Raw genomic sequence first — 16,565 nt, 5'->3', positions numbered from 1 at the left:
TGCTAGGTTCCTTGCAACCCCCCTCCCCCCGCCCCACCCCCATGGGACTTCTTGTCTGGAATGGAATTACATTGGAGGCACGTAGGAACACCATTCCTGAAAAGTGAAGGACAGTTTGATATTTCGTTACATCAATTTGTGTTTATGTCTATTAAATGTTTTATTCAACCCTGATAATCGTGACAAAAATACCAAAAATTATCAACTGAAGGTGAAAGATCATTTATTTAGCTTGAAACACCTTCGTTAACGCCCCCAGAAGGGCGGGAAAAACTTTAATCTGGCCCGTCTTGATTGGTCGAGACGCATCGGTTGCTATAAACGCATGCTCCCAGGGGACTGGGTAAAGTCAATCGTTTCACATTGGTCTGCGAAGGCTCAAAGCATTTTGTAATTTGTTATTTTGTTTTAGCCTCAAACGGAGTGTTCCAGCTGGCACACCTTCGAACATGGCAGTATTTCAGCCAAATGGGAAACATGTTCTACGTTCGTTGAAGCCCTGTGACCTTTCTTCTTGTACCAAGAGGTTAGAGCGTTTTCTTGCGTTACGTAATTTTATAGCGGCCATGTGCTTCTCACATCTCGTTCATACCGGTCGGTTGCCAAGTGGAAGTTAACCTTCATCTTTCTCTTTTGTTTCAGGGAAATCAAGGAATATTTTGAAAACTCTTTCGATCTTTATGAGACGCTATTCAAGGCTTTGAAAGGTAAGTCAGAAACGTGTAAATTGTCACAGCGTATACCACATGCAGTGAGCCGAATTAGGGAAAAAAAAAATTCCTTTGTTCAGATCGTGCGATTTCCGTGCGGTTTCTAGACGAAAGGCTGTTCATTCGTCCTGTTCTTCTCTTAAAATGTTAAAATATTTAATCGCGAATGTTACGGATATATATCGGGTTCTAAAAGTTTGCTTCAAAAAGCTTGAATATTGCGGAAGTTTCAGCTGTATCCGGCGCGGTACTGTTCGAAGCTGAGCTGAATAATTTTCGTTTCTATTTGTATTCTTCAAACACTTGTGAAGATATCCACGACATTCGCTTGATATTTGTTTTGGAGACACCACTCGCATATACAATATAGGTTTGAAGCACATTGTACTCTTTTTTTCAGTTTATTTTTGTATTTGTTGAACTCGATGTAATAAATGTAAATTTTTTTCAAAGTTGAGCTTGAACTCATTTATTATGCAGATTTATTGTTCCATTTTTTCTTTGACGTTTCAAGCAGACAGAAATGACAGCAAGTGTGTTGTAATCACAGAACTGAGTAGAAAATAGAAATTTGAACCTTTTTCCACATCAGTAAGATTTTATCTCTAGAAATGTAGAAATGTAGCATTGCGTACATTCACTGTACATTTACGAGCATAACTTTAAAACCGCAATTTGCATAAATAAATCATTGTGAAATTCATTTATTAAGGGCTGGATTTCCACACCGCTTCTGTTTTTACGCAAACTTTTTCATATGTAGAACTGTACAATAATTACATAACTGAAAAAGTTAATATTTATACAGGACTGTCATTCATGAACCCCACAGCTGGTAGCCACCGACTATATGTAGAAAATGACAAGCTCGTTTCTCCTCGCTTAAGTGGTTTTTGTTTCCTATCAACTAATCATCTTTTGACGTAAATATACCACTGGATGGCCCATTAACTATTCACTCAAGTTTGAAATTACAAAAAGAGTGTGAACGTCGCGTTTAAAGCTTTCATTTCACTGACATGTTAAAACCAGAGTTGTTCCCTTGTTTAATGGTTAACTCACGTTTTAATTACAAAAAGAGTGCAAATGTCACGGTAGTTTCATTTGACTCATCTCCTCAAACCCCCGTTTCATTTGAATTTGGCATAGCAGTATTTGATTAATTTGCCTGTAGGCATTAATATTAGTAATAAGCTGTGTCATGATGACTCAGACAGGCAAGAACTAAACTAGATCCCCTCCCTCCTCCCCCCCCCCCCCCAAAAAAAAAGATAGATAGATAGATAGATATATACATACAGGTGTATCTACCTGAATTTTTGAACAGATGGTTACTGAAAACTTGAGTACTCTTAGTGACACAGAATCACTGGTTTTATGGTCACAAGAAGGGTCGGAATTCATGATGTACAAGAGAGAAGAAAAGAGAAAAAGCGAAGAGGAGAGGGGGAAGAAAGACTAACTTTGGAGATTTTGAATGACAGAAACCATTCATGCCACACTTTCAAAGAATGATGACTTGATAATAATTTCTAATCAAATGGCAAAACAACACTAAACAAGAGATGGTGTCACAGCTAGACAACTTAATATATTGCATAAAAATTAACAAGAGGATAGGCTACTGTAGATTAATTTAAATAAAGTATTTCAAAAATATGTGATCATACTTCAATATTAAGAGTTCATGCACAGCATATATAGCAGACAATACCACAGGATATTACACTGCGGAAGGATGTTCGTTTCAATATTCATCCATGCATTTACTCCAAAATTAGAATCACATATTTTCATGCGTAAGGGGGCAATGCCACCTAATTTTAGTGTCAGTTTGAATATCTGAGAAACAGTAGTTAGCATCAAGGTACATAGTCCAAGTTAATGGTGCAGTTTTGTTAAAACAATACCCTACTAAAGCAGAGAAACTACAGTAGGTAAGCATAGGATGGAAAAATAGGATTGCAACCTTGAAAAAAAAATTATTAGTTTTATCCATGTGTATTGAAATCCCTGAATATTTTTCTCCTGGTTCCCTAAAACTAATATTTTTTGTGTCTGAGCAAAAGGATTAGTTGTAAAAGATTAAGTTTTGACCAAAACACAGCATAATCCCGGTGTGACTGGACCCCTTTAACACAGGGTTTTGAAAGTACTTAACATTGAAGTGTCATGTATGATTGTGTGTGAATTAAGCAGAGAAAAAACAAAAAACTTGATTACTAGCAAAGGGCTGTTAAAGTGTATATGACACAAAATCTTTTATTAGCTTATTAGGAAGAGCTTTCAAAATGATGAAGAATGGCATTTATTTTATTGCGATAGCATTCTTGGTTGCCGAGTTATTCAAGATTTAGGCTTATGCAAATTAGACAACTTGTGACATCACAAGACTGACACTTGGTTTTTATCGATTTGGCTGAAAATCAAAGATATTGTTTGTATAATGATCATGGCATGAAATATAGTTAATTGCCTGCTGGCGACTAGTTGTAAAATCCTGGTCGCCAGTGCAAAATTTTTAGTCGCATTGGCAACCAGGAAAGCGCAATTTCGGACCCTGAAATTGCTTACAAATTTTCAAGCTATTTTGGGACTCTTTTGACGATTGAACAACAGCACTCTGCTAGGTTGAAATGCCAGTCATTCACCCAGTCCACGCCCCCCATCCAGCTTAATATTGATTAGGATGTTTTCTAGTGACTCAGGAAGTAATATTGTTCCCCGCATTTTTAACGCAAGTGGCTACCACAGAAGCTAAGAAATATTATACATTTTGTGCCAACTATCATCGTTGTACATGTAGTTATGAATGATAGAAAAAGCATTCCTCAAATCCGTTCATTACTCTGCATAAATTTGTGATCTATTTTTGCCTGTTAGAAATTCTGTTAATGCCAGTTCCTGATTGTGGTCAATGACAAGGCTTATACATGCACTTATATTTAATTTAATTAAACATTATAAATTCCTTCTAGAAAACATTATCTTTTAAGGATGTTGGTCTTCTACCTGTGTCTTGTCAGACATTGTCACTTTAAGTTGTACTATGCCTGATACACTGCATTATTCACATAAGATATGTTTTTTTGTGGTATTTGTTTTCTGTAATAATATTTTCTCCAAAGAATAATTCCACAAGATTTAATTACTAAATACATGTATATCATACAATCTCAAGACGTGTGCGCTTTGTCACTATTCGGAGGCAACCAAACAGGAGTTCAAGGGACTGATGTTGGATAGACAGCAATCAAAGGGCATCCTGGGGGGCATACAAAAACGGAAACACACAGGGAAACCCAGATAGATACTGTAGATAAAAAAAGCATGCTATTGCTATAATTTTCTGCAGAAAATGTCTCCGCCGTGGAATGATTGGAAGTTGCTGTGTAAATAAATATTTATTCTACTTCAATTCCATTTTCATGGAAATTAAAGTGCTAGTGCTCCCTGACATCCAATTGGTTGAAATTTATTTGGAAATTTGAAACATTTTTCATCCTTTCATTCACTGCTTTGATCTGTCACTTGATATTAGGCACACACCAGACAAGGCAGATAGTATTTAAATTTTTTTTTACTAAGCGGACAGACACACATTTTTCCTAAAATATCTGAAAAACAAAGCAGTTGTTTCACACCCGTACGAAACAAGCAGATCTGTTGCAGATCTGCAACAGATCTGTTTCAGGGAAAACAGACTAACAGCAGACTAATTTATCGTCTGCAGCGTCTGTTTTCAGTCTGTGCAGACGTAGTCCTTTGATCATCTGCAAAACATTCAAGTTGCAGCCGAGAAACAGATCAAAAACAGATCTGCATACGATCTGTTACGTCTGCAAGGAATCTGCTAAGTAATCTGCTTGTCAAGTCATCTTGAGGTCTAATTCTTCCGTCTGCAACACGAATACATGTAACTCAGATGTAACTGCAGCTGCATGACTGTCGATCGAAGAAAAGAATTGTAATATACAAATTAATTTGTCTGTTCAGTCGGAGAGGCAAAGCTACAGTACACTGTAGTAAGATTGAAATGCTGTTACGCTGAAGTTTGCTTTTTATCTTACCTTTAAAACGTGCTTTTCCAAAATAGAAATCAGGGTTGCCGCTTAAACAGCACCAAAAGAAGCAAGTGCATGTACGCGCTATCAGCGAGAAGTTCTGTTTTATCAAAATCTGCCATGTAACTGAAATACCGTAACTCAATCTGCCTATTGTTCGCAATGATCCCGAGTCACAACAATTTGCACAGTTTCCATTGTCCCGGGCATTTTCACGGAGACAACAGGATCTTGAGAAGCTCTGAACTGCTTGGATTCGACAAAAAACATTTGTGCTTCGTTTTGTTTTGTTTTTTCAGAGGAGAGGGACCGGCACGAGGACGTGTAAACCCACCCTCTCCCCTCCCCTAGCCGCCTATTATTTTTTAGTGTACGTGTAATCTCGAGGCGGTTACCTCATTTTTTAAGCGAAATAAAAAATGGGAACAGGTCTAGTTTCTTAGCTACAGGTGCAGGTGATAGACCTGTCCGAAAGTCACGACAATGCGAGGTTGTGGGGTTTTTTTATAGCGCTCTTCGTACTATAAAAAGACTGCCATAATGTCATAGTTTCATCATAACGTTTATTACTCTAGTCCTTCTCTAATTTATTTGGGAATATCGCCAGAAAATCGAATGGATCACATTCTGGCTCCTTATAGCTTATGAAAACACATTTTGTCACTACATTGGAAAGTGGAACTACTCTCTTTGATCCCTTTGCGACTGGAATTACATGAGACAGATGCATATTACACGGGTTATCAGTCACTAAGTTGAGATCATATCTTGGAGATAGCTCTTGAATCATTGCGTAATTAAAGGCTAGGCACGTGCAGTTAAACGTACAGCTTCCTGTCCCAGTACAACTTGCCTTATATTGAAAGAAATAAAGTATTTGTCCAAAACTTGTGTTTTCACCAAATCGATACAATACAGTATAGCTGTTTCTCACACTTACTTTCCTGTATGCGCTTGAGTGAAAAACCTCTTTTCCTTTTTTCATTCTTGTATAGGAAAGAACTTTCTTGGAGTCTGGGATAAATCTTAGCTCGTCTGCAAGGGCACTAAATTCATCTTCGGTAAGCTCCCGTGGAGCACGCGCCCCAAGTGCGAACGTATCGTACATAACTTGAGTCTGCTGACTGCTTTGCAGTGATCCAACGAGACTTTGATAGAACTTAAAAGCTGCAGAATTACTTTCATTCAGAGAATCTATCATTTGAGGTAAATTTTGAACGAATGACACAGCAGTAACTATTTGAGAAGAAACGTTTTGTGTCCCATGTATCATTTTTAGAATATAACCATTTTTGTCTTCAAAATGAAAACACGAATGAGTCCAAAGGGGTCCTAGTTCCCTCACTGCTTGCGGTAAATGCAAAAGATTGTGAACATTAATAGTTTGATAGCGGAGATCATATAGAAAAGGAAACATGAAACAAAAATATTCTAGAAGTCTTTCGCAATTTTGTAATTGCAGTTCGGATATTGAGTCTTGTAAAAGAATAAATGCTGCTTGGCTAAGAATGGCGAAGTGCTGGAAGTAGTTTGTATCTAATATGCCGAACAAAACTGGTATTCCATAATAAAGCAAGAAAGACTTAAGTTCAGAGGCCTTCCAGTACTTTCTGTGATGCTCAATTGACCTTGGAGGTCTTCCTATTTCTAGAGGAGGGTGAATTTCAAGCAGTCTTTCGTCTGCTTTTGAGACCTGTTCGCAGATGTTGAATGGCTTGGTTGAGTTCTCTGAACCGAACCAGAGATTCAGTAGAGTTTTCATTACGCCAAGACAAAGCCCATGCATGTAGTCAATAGCTGTTCCCTTAATGACATCATAACTTGAAAGTCCAGCAAACCACGATGGCCCTTTTATACCGTCTACAGCTTCACCACCTTTAACTGCTGTATCCGCGTCTTGCAGTGTTTCTAAATGAGTTCTTTTCGGGCCGTATGGATCAGGTTGTATAAAAGGAAATGCATGCACGTGTCCTCGCGCAGAAACTTTAACAGTTTGACCCCTCTGCTTACATTTAAAACAGCCGTAGCTTCCATTGTATTGAACAGAATTACAAACAAGACATTTCGCTGGCAGGTCACAGGTTCCGGCAAGTAAGATAACTTTGCTTACCATCTCAGTGGTGTCATCCCCTGCTTTCACCTTGATGGTTGTTCCTTCGGTTTCCAGTTTCCGCAGACAGGAATGAAATGGTTGCAAAAACGTTAACATGAATGGTTTTGTGTCTCCAAACCATAGTCCAGCGAATAGCATGTTTTCCCTTTTTGTGCGTTCGCTAAAAGGAAGTTCGTTTATAACAAAGTACAACGGCCATATAGAAAACTTTGATGACTTAAACACGGGGACACCATCTGTGTTCCACAATAACGAGATATTTTGCTGGAAATCTAAAACCCCAGGATTGCAGTGTTTTTTGTATTCAGAGCCATCATAAATGTCTTCAAAGTGGTTAGCATTTCTTTTGGTCCTTCTGAAACGATGTCTCAAATTTTCATAGAAGCCACTTTTAGCAAACAAATTGCGAATCTGTGAGGCAATCGGTATTTCAATGAAGAAAGAACAAGAGTTAGTCTTGGTTAGATCCTTTGAGCACAAAGGGTTCGGACAAGTCTCAGTAGCTCTGTCATCAACAAGTAAAAAGCAATACGAGCAATACCGATGGTATACAAGGGGATTCTTGATTGATCGGAAAAAGTGCTGGAACTGATGGAGAGATGTACGGCATAAATTAGGGCTGATACAATGAAGACTAATCAGAATGAGCAAATCGTTCAGAGCACATCCAGAGAGGGTGTATCTAATGGCAAAGGTAACAACCAGTAGAAGACTTTCTGCAACGGTCAACGGGGCATTGCAATAGAGTGGTTTATGCTCATCGCTGCCGTTCTGTATATCTTTGTCTTCATTTCCAGAGAAAAATAAACTCTCAGTTGGAGCTGAGAACATTTCTTGGTAGCTTTCAGTAACATTTTCAAAGAGATCTGGCAATGGCACTGGGTCTTCTTCGAGATTTCCATCACCTTGGATTTCTGAAACTTCATTTTCCACTTCCCTTCTTCTCTGCTCTGGGTCGGCAAACAGTTCAGGATGCTCTAACAGCTGTATGTAGTCACAGACGTCTATAGAGCTTGCCTCACACTCTTCAGTATCAAGCGAGGTAGTTGGAGTAAAAGTGAGTTCACCTACTGACGTGTCTTCTGCTGCCTCATCAGGCACTGTTCCAACAGAAATGAGCTGATTCTCGTCTTCAAATGGCGCATTGATCTGCGAAGTTATGCCCTCAATTTCAGAAAATAAACCTGGTATTTCAAATGGGGTGCTTGTGTCAATGAGTTCTTCATTTCCAGGTCCACATGGACTGTACAGCGGATTTCTTGCCATTAAAAACCGAGGAAAACTTCTGAATAAAAACAGTCACTGGAAAATAACAGCTGCTAATGACCTTTCGATATATGTATGTGTCGTGATTTTATTTCATTCCGTGCAGACTTGCATGGGATGGATCTGCTGTTATCTCAATACCGTTCATTCTTGTGGTATCATGTTCCATCTGTGAGCACGAAAACAAGCTTATCCGTGAGTGAAGTCACGAAATGAAGAAATATCCTAGTTTGGTAACCCCTAGTTCATACTGATATGGCCTCGCTAAAGAATAGACAAAAATAAAAAAAAAATAAAAATAAACGCAAAGTGATTTTTCGTTTCCGCTCTTAGATAGCAAACATTTGGCTGCTGGAGAACATATTATCGTGATACCCGATAGCTGCTGTGATCCAGCATCCAATAAACGCAAAGAATTTAGATAATTTCATTTTGTGTCACTGATTCAAACATTTGCGCGCGAACAAGACAAATCTTGGTCAACGACCCACGGTCAAGATTGAAAATGGCATATGCAGTGGTATTTTGGACTGAGGATCAACAATACAGTGTGGTTTCGTCTTCAAAAATACATGGAGATGTTGCTGAGGGCCGAGAGACAATGGTAGATTGGGAGGAGGGAAGAAAGGGGATGAAAGCAGCTAAAACTACCGCTTATCCAGCCAAAGTTATCAAACTTGGAGGTGGGTGTATGTTGTATTCGCCAACTGTCTCAGTGCGACAATTTTGTTGAACTGTTATAAATACCGTGCACAGAACAACTCTTATTAGGGACTAACAATCCGAAGTTCATAGCAATGAATAATCAAATAAATGAAATGTTGAAGTCTCACAAAGATCAAACATTTTTCAGTTGTGCTTAATGGAGAGAGCAATCGTTGCATTAGTGTTAACGCAAATTATAATTTTTAGTCACTTTATGAAATAAAATAATAGAGGACACGACACATATTTTGAATATCGACTCACTAGCCGACGTAGATCAGGTTGGAAGTGCAGAAAATAGTAAACAGGCAACTAGTTCTTACCCCGTATTTGTTTTTAACCAATAATTTATTTTTGGCGCGCAAATTACGAATATAAATTACCATACATGTATAGCATTTTTCTTTACTCCCGCAACAGATAAATGCAGTCGGCTAACTAAAGGAATGACACCGAGATTGATTTTCAGTGTTCTTTCAAACAATTTAGTTCATTTACTTAAACTGCTCTAACCGTTCTGTTTTCAGTTCATGGAAAAAGTCTTATCTCAAATTGTTCGCTTCTTTGACCTCTCTTCCTAACACTCTCTTCTCCTGTTACATAATTATTATTCTGACGCAAGGTTTATTTACGAAGGATTTCATGACAAGTGAAAAAAAATAAAATAATTTAAAGAAAGTAAAAAAACATTTTTTTAAAAGGCAACGACGCAAACCATTCCATCTGATTTGCATTCATTTAGTTGTATGTTTCCCTCAAGCTAGGATTGTACATTTTATCCAACAACATTTCCATAATTATTCTAAACTTTCAGACAATGAGGACGAACTTGATCTTCATTGTATGCAGCTGGCTGAGAAAATGGAAACCAACAACGTATCTGGTAAAAGACAGCGAAAAAAATCCAGAATGGCAAGAGAAAGCGAAGAAATGGATTTTATCGTGTCAAGAGTGCAGTTGCCATCAGAACCTAAGAAAACTAGTGAGAGCAACGAAGTTCAACAACCTCCTCAGCAGCAACTACAACAACAGAGTGAAGACCAACAGCAGTATCAGGAAAAACAACCACAGCAAGAACAAAAGGAACAGCAGACAAAAAAACGAAGTAAATCAAATACAAAAAAAACACAAGATAACAAGACAAAGTCAGCACCAGTGCGGAAAGAACAGCAGGAGAAGTCAAGTAAGAAGGAGGAGCAAAAAAGGAAAAAAAATGCGCAAATCGAGGCAGGAAGAACACAAGCTGCAGCCTTCTTCAAGGAAAGGCTTTCTGCAGCAGATAATCAGAACAAGGAACAACCTGCTGGACTTGTAAACCATTCACCATCACCGCCTTCACATCCACACAGTCTGCTTTTGCAAAATACATCACTGCCCACAGTGACTCTACCTGCACCTTCACACACAGTGAGCCATCCTTTGTACGGTCTCTCTCCGTTCTCAGCTAATCTTCCTTCGCAAAGTCCAGATCAGTCAAGAATGAATCTACCGAGGGAAGCAAGTCTTCTGCAGCCTTCGCAAAGTTCGCCTGAACACACGAGTCCGCATATGGGTCAACGTCTACCTTCAGACCTAAATTCGCAACCGCAAAGTCTGTTTTCACCGATTTCCGACCATGGTAATCCAGTCGATCTCACCATTCTGCCTTCAGTTGCAGCACCTACCCTGGGGGAAACAGGATCTCTGATAAGATCGTCCTTGCATAATGTGGAATTCAGCACTTCCCTATCTAATGCGATGACACTGGATAGTAGTTTTGGCAGTTTGAGTGACGACTACAGCAGTGCCGGGGATGACGAGTGCATGGATGAAGTAGTAATCCCATGTAAACGCTGCTCACAACTGGTTAACGAGCTCCGGGCAGAAATTGTTGCCTTGAGGAAGCGACAATTACCAGGTTAGTGGGTTTCTGCAATGTGATTAACACTCTTTTCTTTTCAACATTTTTAAACTTGTGCAAATAACTGGGATATCCTGTTTTTTGTGGGTTTAACAATGTTGAATCAATATTCTTAATGAAAGAGAAAATTTATGAAATGCAACTGATCATAAGGCACGAAAAGGACAATTGTTCAGTTGGCTTATGCAGTTTACAGTGACGTTGGATAATTAGAGGCCATCGAAAATCAATAAAAAACACTTCTAATGCGGCATTTAAATTTTCGAGAGCATGCCTGTACATTTTCTATTTTGTTATTTAATTATCAGTGTTCATTATTAAGTATCTGACAAAAAAATATGCCTTTTTTTTGTTTTGTTTAGCTCTTTCCAAAAGTGACAACATTGGTTTCCTAGAGGACATTTTAGCGGCTTACAAAGAAAATTCTGCTGCAGTATTGAAACAGGAGGTAAACAAAATTAAGACATGTTATATTTTCTTTGCAAACTCTGAGGTTGGCGCTAAATTGTTCACCCTACTTCATGTATTGTGAGTGGTTGGGTATATTTTCTGCAAAAAAAAATATATTTATATATTTCGGAGGTTTCAAACGAACACAAAGCCACCGAGAAATGTTACGAAAACTTCTATACTCAACACAAATTTTATGTGATATCTGCTTTTGTTTTCTTTAGAATGGTGTTTTGTATGAAGTGAGCAAGAGAACGGAAACTAATTCCACCTCCGTGGTAAGTTTAACAATGCTTTAATGACTGTCCTTAAAATACACCGCGTTCATCAAGGGAAAATGAGCAGTTATAATCAAAACTGGCATAACAAATATCCACATTATATTCACTAAACGTCACGCTTATACTGGCATTTTTTCTCACACCTGTACATTTTTTTTCAGCAGGTCGAGAAACAGTCTGTTCACCAGGTTGAGAAGTTCCATGTCAAGGGCCAAGGAAGACAAGAACTTGTTCCCGGATCAGGAGTGTATATCTCGTCTGTAAAGTTGCACTCCATCCACAGTCAATGTGGAACAAACCCACAAAAATTGTTCCTGCTTCTCGTCGAGGCTTTCTTCTCCGAGGAAACACTGGCGACAAGTCTTGCACATGGATCTCGTACGAAGACAGGCACGGCATCCTTAGGCAAGGCTTTAAATCAAGATGTAGTGAACACCATTAAAGGTAAGTGTCATCAAGCATCAAGAAGTATCATGGGGTTTTTGATATCTTTTGTTGAAAATGATGAAATGAGACCTTCAATCAGCTGCCAAATAATTCTAGAATGACGAGAGGAAAGAAATCAACTCAATTCTTGAAAGGAACAACTCGTGATCTCCTCTAGCGCATTTTGAAAACAAAAATGTGAGAAACTTGAAAAAACATTAGCCTAACATTTTTCAAGTTTTAATCCATACCGACTTACTCTGTCTCTGGTCAGAGGCACTAATCGACAGTTGTATTGCACTGGGGTGATAATTTATAACAAACTAATTATTTCGTTGCTTCTGCTGACAGACAAACATTTTTGGGTTTTGAAATGACAGCAAATTTGCGTGATACTTCCCCTTTAAGAACACTAAAAGCACAAACACATTTTAAAATCAAACGGCATAGCGCAATTTGCTAATGTCTAAAGCTCCAGATCTATTCGAGAAATGACTATGCAATATTACATGTGTTGAAATTAATATTTTCTTGTTATAATGATCCTGTGTTCTGATATCTTTTTAGCATATTCTGGAAGGTTTGCTACTTTAAACAATGTGGACTTTCCAGTTAGCAAGATGAACAGAATGTTGACAAATAAAGTGGGAACAGCCAAAAGAAAGAAACTGAAGGAACTGCAAGTAACTAAAAATACAGATCTAGAGTAAATAGATAATGTAGGGCACTTTCCATTTGTCAGAGGAGGTCGGCCAGATCGGTAGTCTTTAATTTGAATTGGGCCTTTCTCACGAGATTGTCCCACAAAGCCACCAGGACAGCTGCTTATAATATTTGTGCCGGCAATTGGCTAATTTAATTTGACAGGTCAAATATGACTAACAGTAGAAATTATTCTGTTCTTGAATACACTGGACTGGCCGTTCAATTCTGACAAATATAAAGGGGCCTTAAGTTTCTCATTAAACACTCAGTTGCAGTATTTGTATTTTTTTTTTACCCAGAACTTTAAGTTATTTGGGATATCTTAGTTAAACAACAATATTATTGACAATTTAATCCCGAAATATTATGTAAAGGTATTTACTTATTAAGACAAGAACTGATACTGGTTAAGCAGAAACAAAAAAAAAATAAGATGAACAGAATGTCTCCTTTAAAAATATCTTCTTCTAAGCTAAAACAAAAAAGCTGTGTATACAAAACCCGGCAACCGGCAAGTGATTTCAAACCAATTAGCCCGGTTTGGCAGTCTGGAATCATGATTAGGATTAGAAATGTCACGCGCTTCAAACACTATCAGTTGGCTTTAAATGGAGTTTATTTTTTCAAGCAAAATCCCGGGAGAAATATATCAGAGTTTTAGGCACACTATAAAATGTAGACGTCTTCAAGACTTTGGAAACACTCGTATAATTATATTCTGACTCCTGAAGTATGATATTTGTTTAGAAATGCCAAGTGAGTCTATTTAAAGACCGTGCCAGGCGTTTTATATTTTTTCATTGTGTTTTGATTTAGAAAGATGATCAACGTATTTAGAAACGGCTTCCTTCATTGCCGAAATTATTCATTTAAATAATCAAAAGGCCTCTACTATAATGTTTAAAATGGATGTACTCACTCACTTTTTGGTGATAGTGACGGCAAGCTATAGATCAGACGCAGACGGTCACAGTCTCACATCACATCAATGATCTATCATGATGTATGTAGTGGAGCAAGTGAAAAACAACACGAACATTCCACAGGAACAGAAACTGAGCACTACACTAGGCTTAAATATGCGCTCATTTGCTTACTTTTTAACTCGTTTACAGAGCTATTAACCTTGCTAGCGGGATTGGAATTTTTGCAGGGAGTAAATGCTACTAGAATGTGTCACATTAATAAAATAGCTTAAATTCCAGTTGTCATCTGAGTAGCTGTCAACACTGTCTCTTAGATTTGGCTGTTGAAGAAAAACAGATCCTTTTGTATTGTTTTGTGTTAAAATAAACAACATTTGATTGGTGCTGTTCGTCTGCTTTTTGTCTGCTGTTCATCTGCTGTTCATCCGCTCAGCAGAGTCAACCAAATTCCACACCGTCTGCAGAACGTCTGCAATTCAACTCACGTTTTGCTTGACATTTTGTAGATATTCTGCAGATATTCTGCAGACATTCTGCAGATATTCTGCAGATAATCTGTAGATAATCTGTAGATGATCTGTAGACAATCTGCAGATCTGCTACAGATATGCCAGCAGATCTGCTGCAGACTATAAACAGGTCTGCGCGTTTCGTACGGGCAATGCGTTTCGTACCTACACTCTGTGAAAGCACTGAACGGAAAGACTAATGAGTGTGAGTTATGGTGTGGTTCAAAATTTTTTTGGTTTTAATTAAAAATTTTCTTACCAGTTTGATTTTAATTTCCCTTTGTCTCAGATTATGGTAATGTATACTGCACAAAGGAAAATTTACCCCCCCCCCCTCCCCCTGAAAAAAAATTAATATACAATTATATCAAACAACGAGTGTTACATTCCAAAGGCGAAAGAATGGAGTCCAAACTCCACCATGCCTCCACATCAGCTAACAATAAGAACTGAATAATCCATCCTGCAAATCCTTTTGTCCTGCATTTTATATAAAATATTAAGTAAACTGTAAAATAGTTAGCATAAAAAAGAAATGATTTTTAGCTGCAGTGTAAAGGAAACACTGAGAGGTCTTTCTCAGCATTAACCTCCAGAATATACATGTACATGTTTGTACTCTTGTTTTTAAGGGTCCAATTAATCCTGATTGTGAATTGTCTCTTTTAGATGAGTCAGCATTTTATAAATGCCCTGATCGTCTCCGTCTTCCTTTGATATTTTACTTTGGCCACACTGCAGCTGTTTATGTGAATAAACTTGTCCTTGGAGGGCTTTTGAAGGTACATGTATGGTTAATATTCTCATACTTTATATTAAGCCACTACACTTACTGTGAAGCTGAAAAAGTAAGCTACTCATTTTTGACAGTTGTAATGGAGTGAAGCTGAGTGTGGTTTTTGGATGGTGACGCCACACAAACCAGCTGTTTGGACGAAAGTCCTTTCTTTATCACCCATTTTCATAAAAACCTCTAGTCACAGGGACCAAAATTTGGCCAGTGCAACATTCATGTCCGTCATTTAATTCAATAAAATGAGGGTCAGGGACATGGCGGTACGTATCATGAATTTTGTTGTTAACTTGATTTTCTCTGCCTTTATTAGGAGAGGATTAACTTCCACTATGAGACTCTGTTCGAGACTGGCGTTGATGAGATGTCTTGGGATGATACGGTATGAAGCCTTCTGTATACTCGTTAACTCGTGTATATGTTGTAGGTTAAAATGAATCTCAGGTTAAAATGATTTCATCCTAGGTTGATTTGTATTTTCCTTTGTTAAGGTTGGGTAATTTACATCTGAAACAAAGGAAAATACAAATCAACGTAGGTTAAAATCATTTTAACCTACAACATATACAAAGAAAAATCAAGTCACGAGTGGGATATTCACAGTATACCACGAGCCACTCACTGAATTAACTTTCCTGTTCGACGTCTGGTTCCAGGAATTCAAAATTAAGGTCAGAACTGGGGTATTCTTCTTCCATGTTTTAGTTGTTGACAGTAATTTTTTCTGAATGAAAATTTTGACCTGAAGCAGGCTCTTCAATCAATCTTTTGGCGGGAAAAATTTGAAGGCCACGATTAACGCTGGGATTTTTTCCTGGAATACTACCCGTTTTTTTTTTTTTTTTTTTTTTCTAGCGTTCTGACTGACTGTATTCTCTATGGCATGGGCTTAATGTAGTTACGATGCTATAATGTGGGTCTCTCCCCCTTCCCACCCCCCTCAACTACTGAAAGTCAAGGATATTCCAAAAGGGAGGGTGATATCAAAAGCCAAAGTTTTGAGAAAAGTACTGTAGAACTGGCTTTTGGAATTTCTGGGGGGTGGGGCACAGGAGAGAGGGTATGAATGTACTGTACTTGTGTCCAGACCATGCAAATTTCTGATGATCGGTTTTCATGGCAACCTAAAGAGGACATGTCTTCTCTTGTTACATGTACATGTTCCTAAACTCTTGGAACTCTCTGCTTCCAAGCATATTGAATCAACTGAAGCTCTGTCTTTCTTTTAAAGCAGACTTAGAGCATTTCTTTTTTAATTGGACAAGAAAAATTTCGAGGGGACAAGTCCCTGGGTGTTTTCAGAAAATGCAGAATGACTTTGTTTAGTTCCATAAATATCCCCCCATCCCCCTAAAGAAGGGATTGGAAATTCCAGGGAGTAGGGGTGTCCTCAATGGTAAAACAAAAAAATAATTAAAAGAAAGTACTAGGTGAAATTGGAATTTTCCTACCTAGGGCTGGGGGGAGGGGGGTCTTTCATTGGGTGGTATCATGGTTACTTAAGCACAGACGTTCGCGAGTCAGAGACGGCAACTAGAAGTTCAATGTTTCCTTTTTTGGTGGTTTTGCTCCTTACCACGGACAGGAAAAGCTCTTGTTGATGACTTTGGTTTGACATTACAAACGCGATGGCGTGAAAATGCTTCAAAAAGGGAAAAATTCAATTTCCAGTTGCCATCTGTGGCTCAAAAACGTAAGTGCTTAAGTTCTCTTATAT

General features: G+C 38.2%; 3 protein-coding genes across 7 annotated transcripts in view; 2 read left to right on the top strand and 1 right to left on the bottom strand.

Annotated features, from left to right (window-relative positions):
• The window catches only part of LOC146463554 (uncharacterized), a 66,587-nt gene that overhangs the window by 11,893 nt on the left and 38,129 nt on the right, over positions 1-16,565 (top strand). For all 5 annotated transcript variants that reach the window (XM_085084295.1, XM_085084298.1, XM_085084296.1 and 2 more), the window contains 4 exons: positions 413-526; positions 643-707; positions 14,725-14,837; positions 15,162-15,230. In XM_085084295.1, coding sequence (XP_084940421.1) covers positions 413-526; positions 643-707; positions 14,725-14,837; positions 15,162-15,230 — 361 coding nt within the window. The remainder of the gene's footprint in view (positions 1-412; positions 527-642; positions 708-14,724; positions 14,838-15,161; positions 15,231-16,565) is intronic.
• LOC146463556 (uncharacterized) lies at positions 5,318-8,217 on the bottom strand. The gene has a single exon (XM_085084291.1). It carries the CDS (start codon positions 8,151-8,153, stop codon positions 5,346-5,348), a length of 2,808 nt encoding a protein of 935 aa, XP_084940417.1. The 5' UTR covers positions 8,154-8,217; the 3' UTR covers positions 5,318-5,345.
• Positions 8,541-13,546, top strand: LOC146463555 (uncharacterized). Its single transcript, XM_085084321.1, has 6 exons — positions 8,541-8,836; positions 9,673-10,755; positions 11,121-11,206; positions 11,433-11,486; positions 11,651-11,933; positions 12,483-13,546. The coding sequence occupies exons 1-6, from the start codon at positions 8,659-8,661 to the stop codon at positions 12,623-12,625; spliced, it is 1,827 nt and encodes a 608-aa protein (XP_084940447.1). The 5' UTR covers positions 8,541-8,658; the 3' UTR covers positions 12,626-13,546.

Source organism: Pavona decussata, unplaced genomic scaffold (genome assembly GCF_977016875.1).
Source record: "Pavona decussata unplaced genomic scaffold, jaPavDecu1.1 SCAFFOLD_175, whole genome shotgun sequence".
Taxonomy (NCBI): domain Eukaryota; kingdom Metazoa; phylum Cnidaria; class Anthozoa; order Scleractinia; family Agariciidae; genus Pavona; species Pavona decussata.
The sequence above is the reverse complement of the archived record's forward strand: the minus strand, read 5'-3'. Positions and strand labels throughout refer to the sequence as shown.

Coding starts and splice junctions, on each gene's coding strand:
- LOC146463556 (XM_085084291.1), bottom strand. CDS start 8,153: ATGGCAAGAAATCCGCTGTACAGTCCATGTGGACCTGGAAATGAAGAA.
- LOC146463555 (XM_085084321.1), top strand. CDS start 8,659: ATGGCATATGCAGTGGTATTTTGGACTGAGGATCAACAATACAGTGTG. Junction 11,207..11,432: donor CTGCAGTATTGAAACAGGAG/GTAAACAAAATT, acceptor TGTTTTCTTTAG/AATGGTGTTTTGTATGAAGT. Junction 11,487..11,650: donor AAACTAATTCCACCTCCGTG/GTAAGTTTAACA, acceptor ATTTTTTTTCAG/CAGGTCGAGAAACAGTCTGT.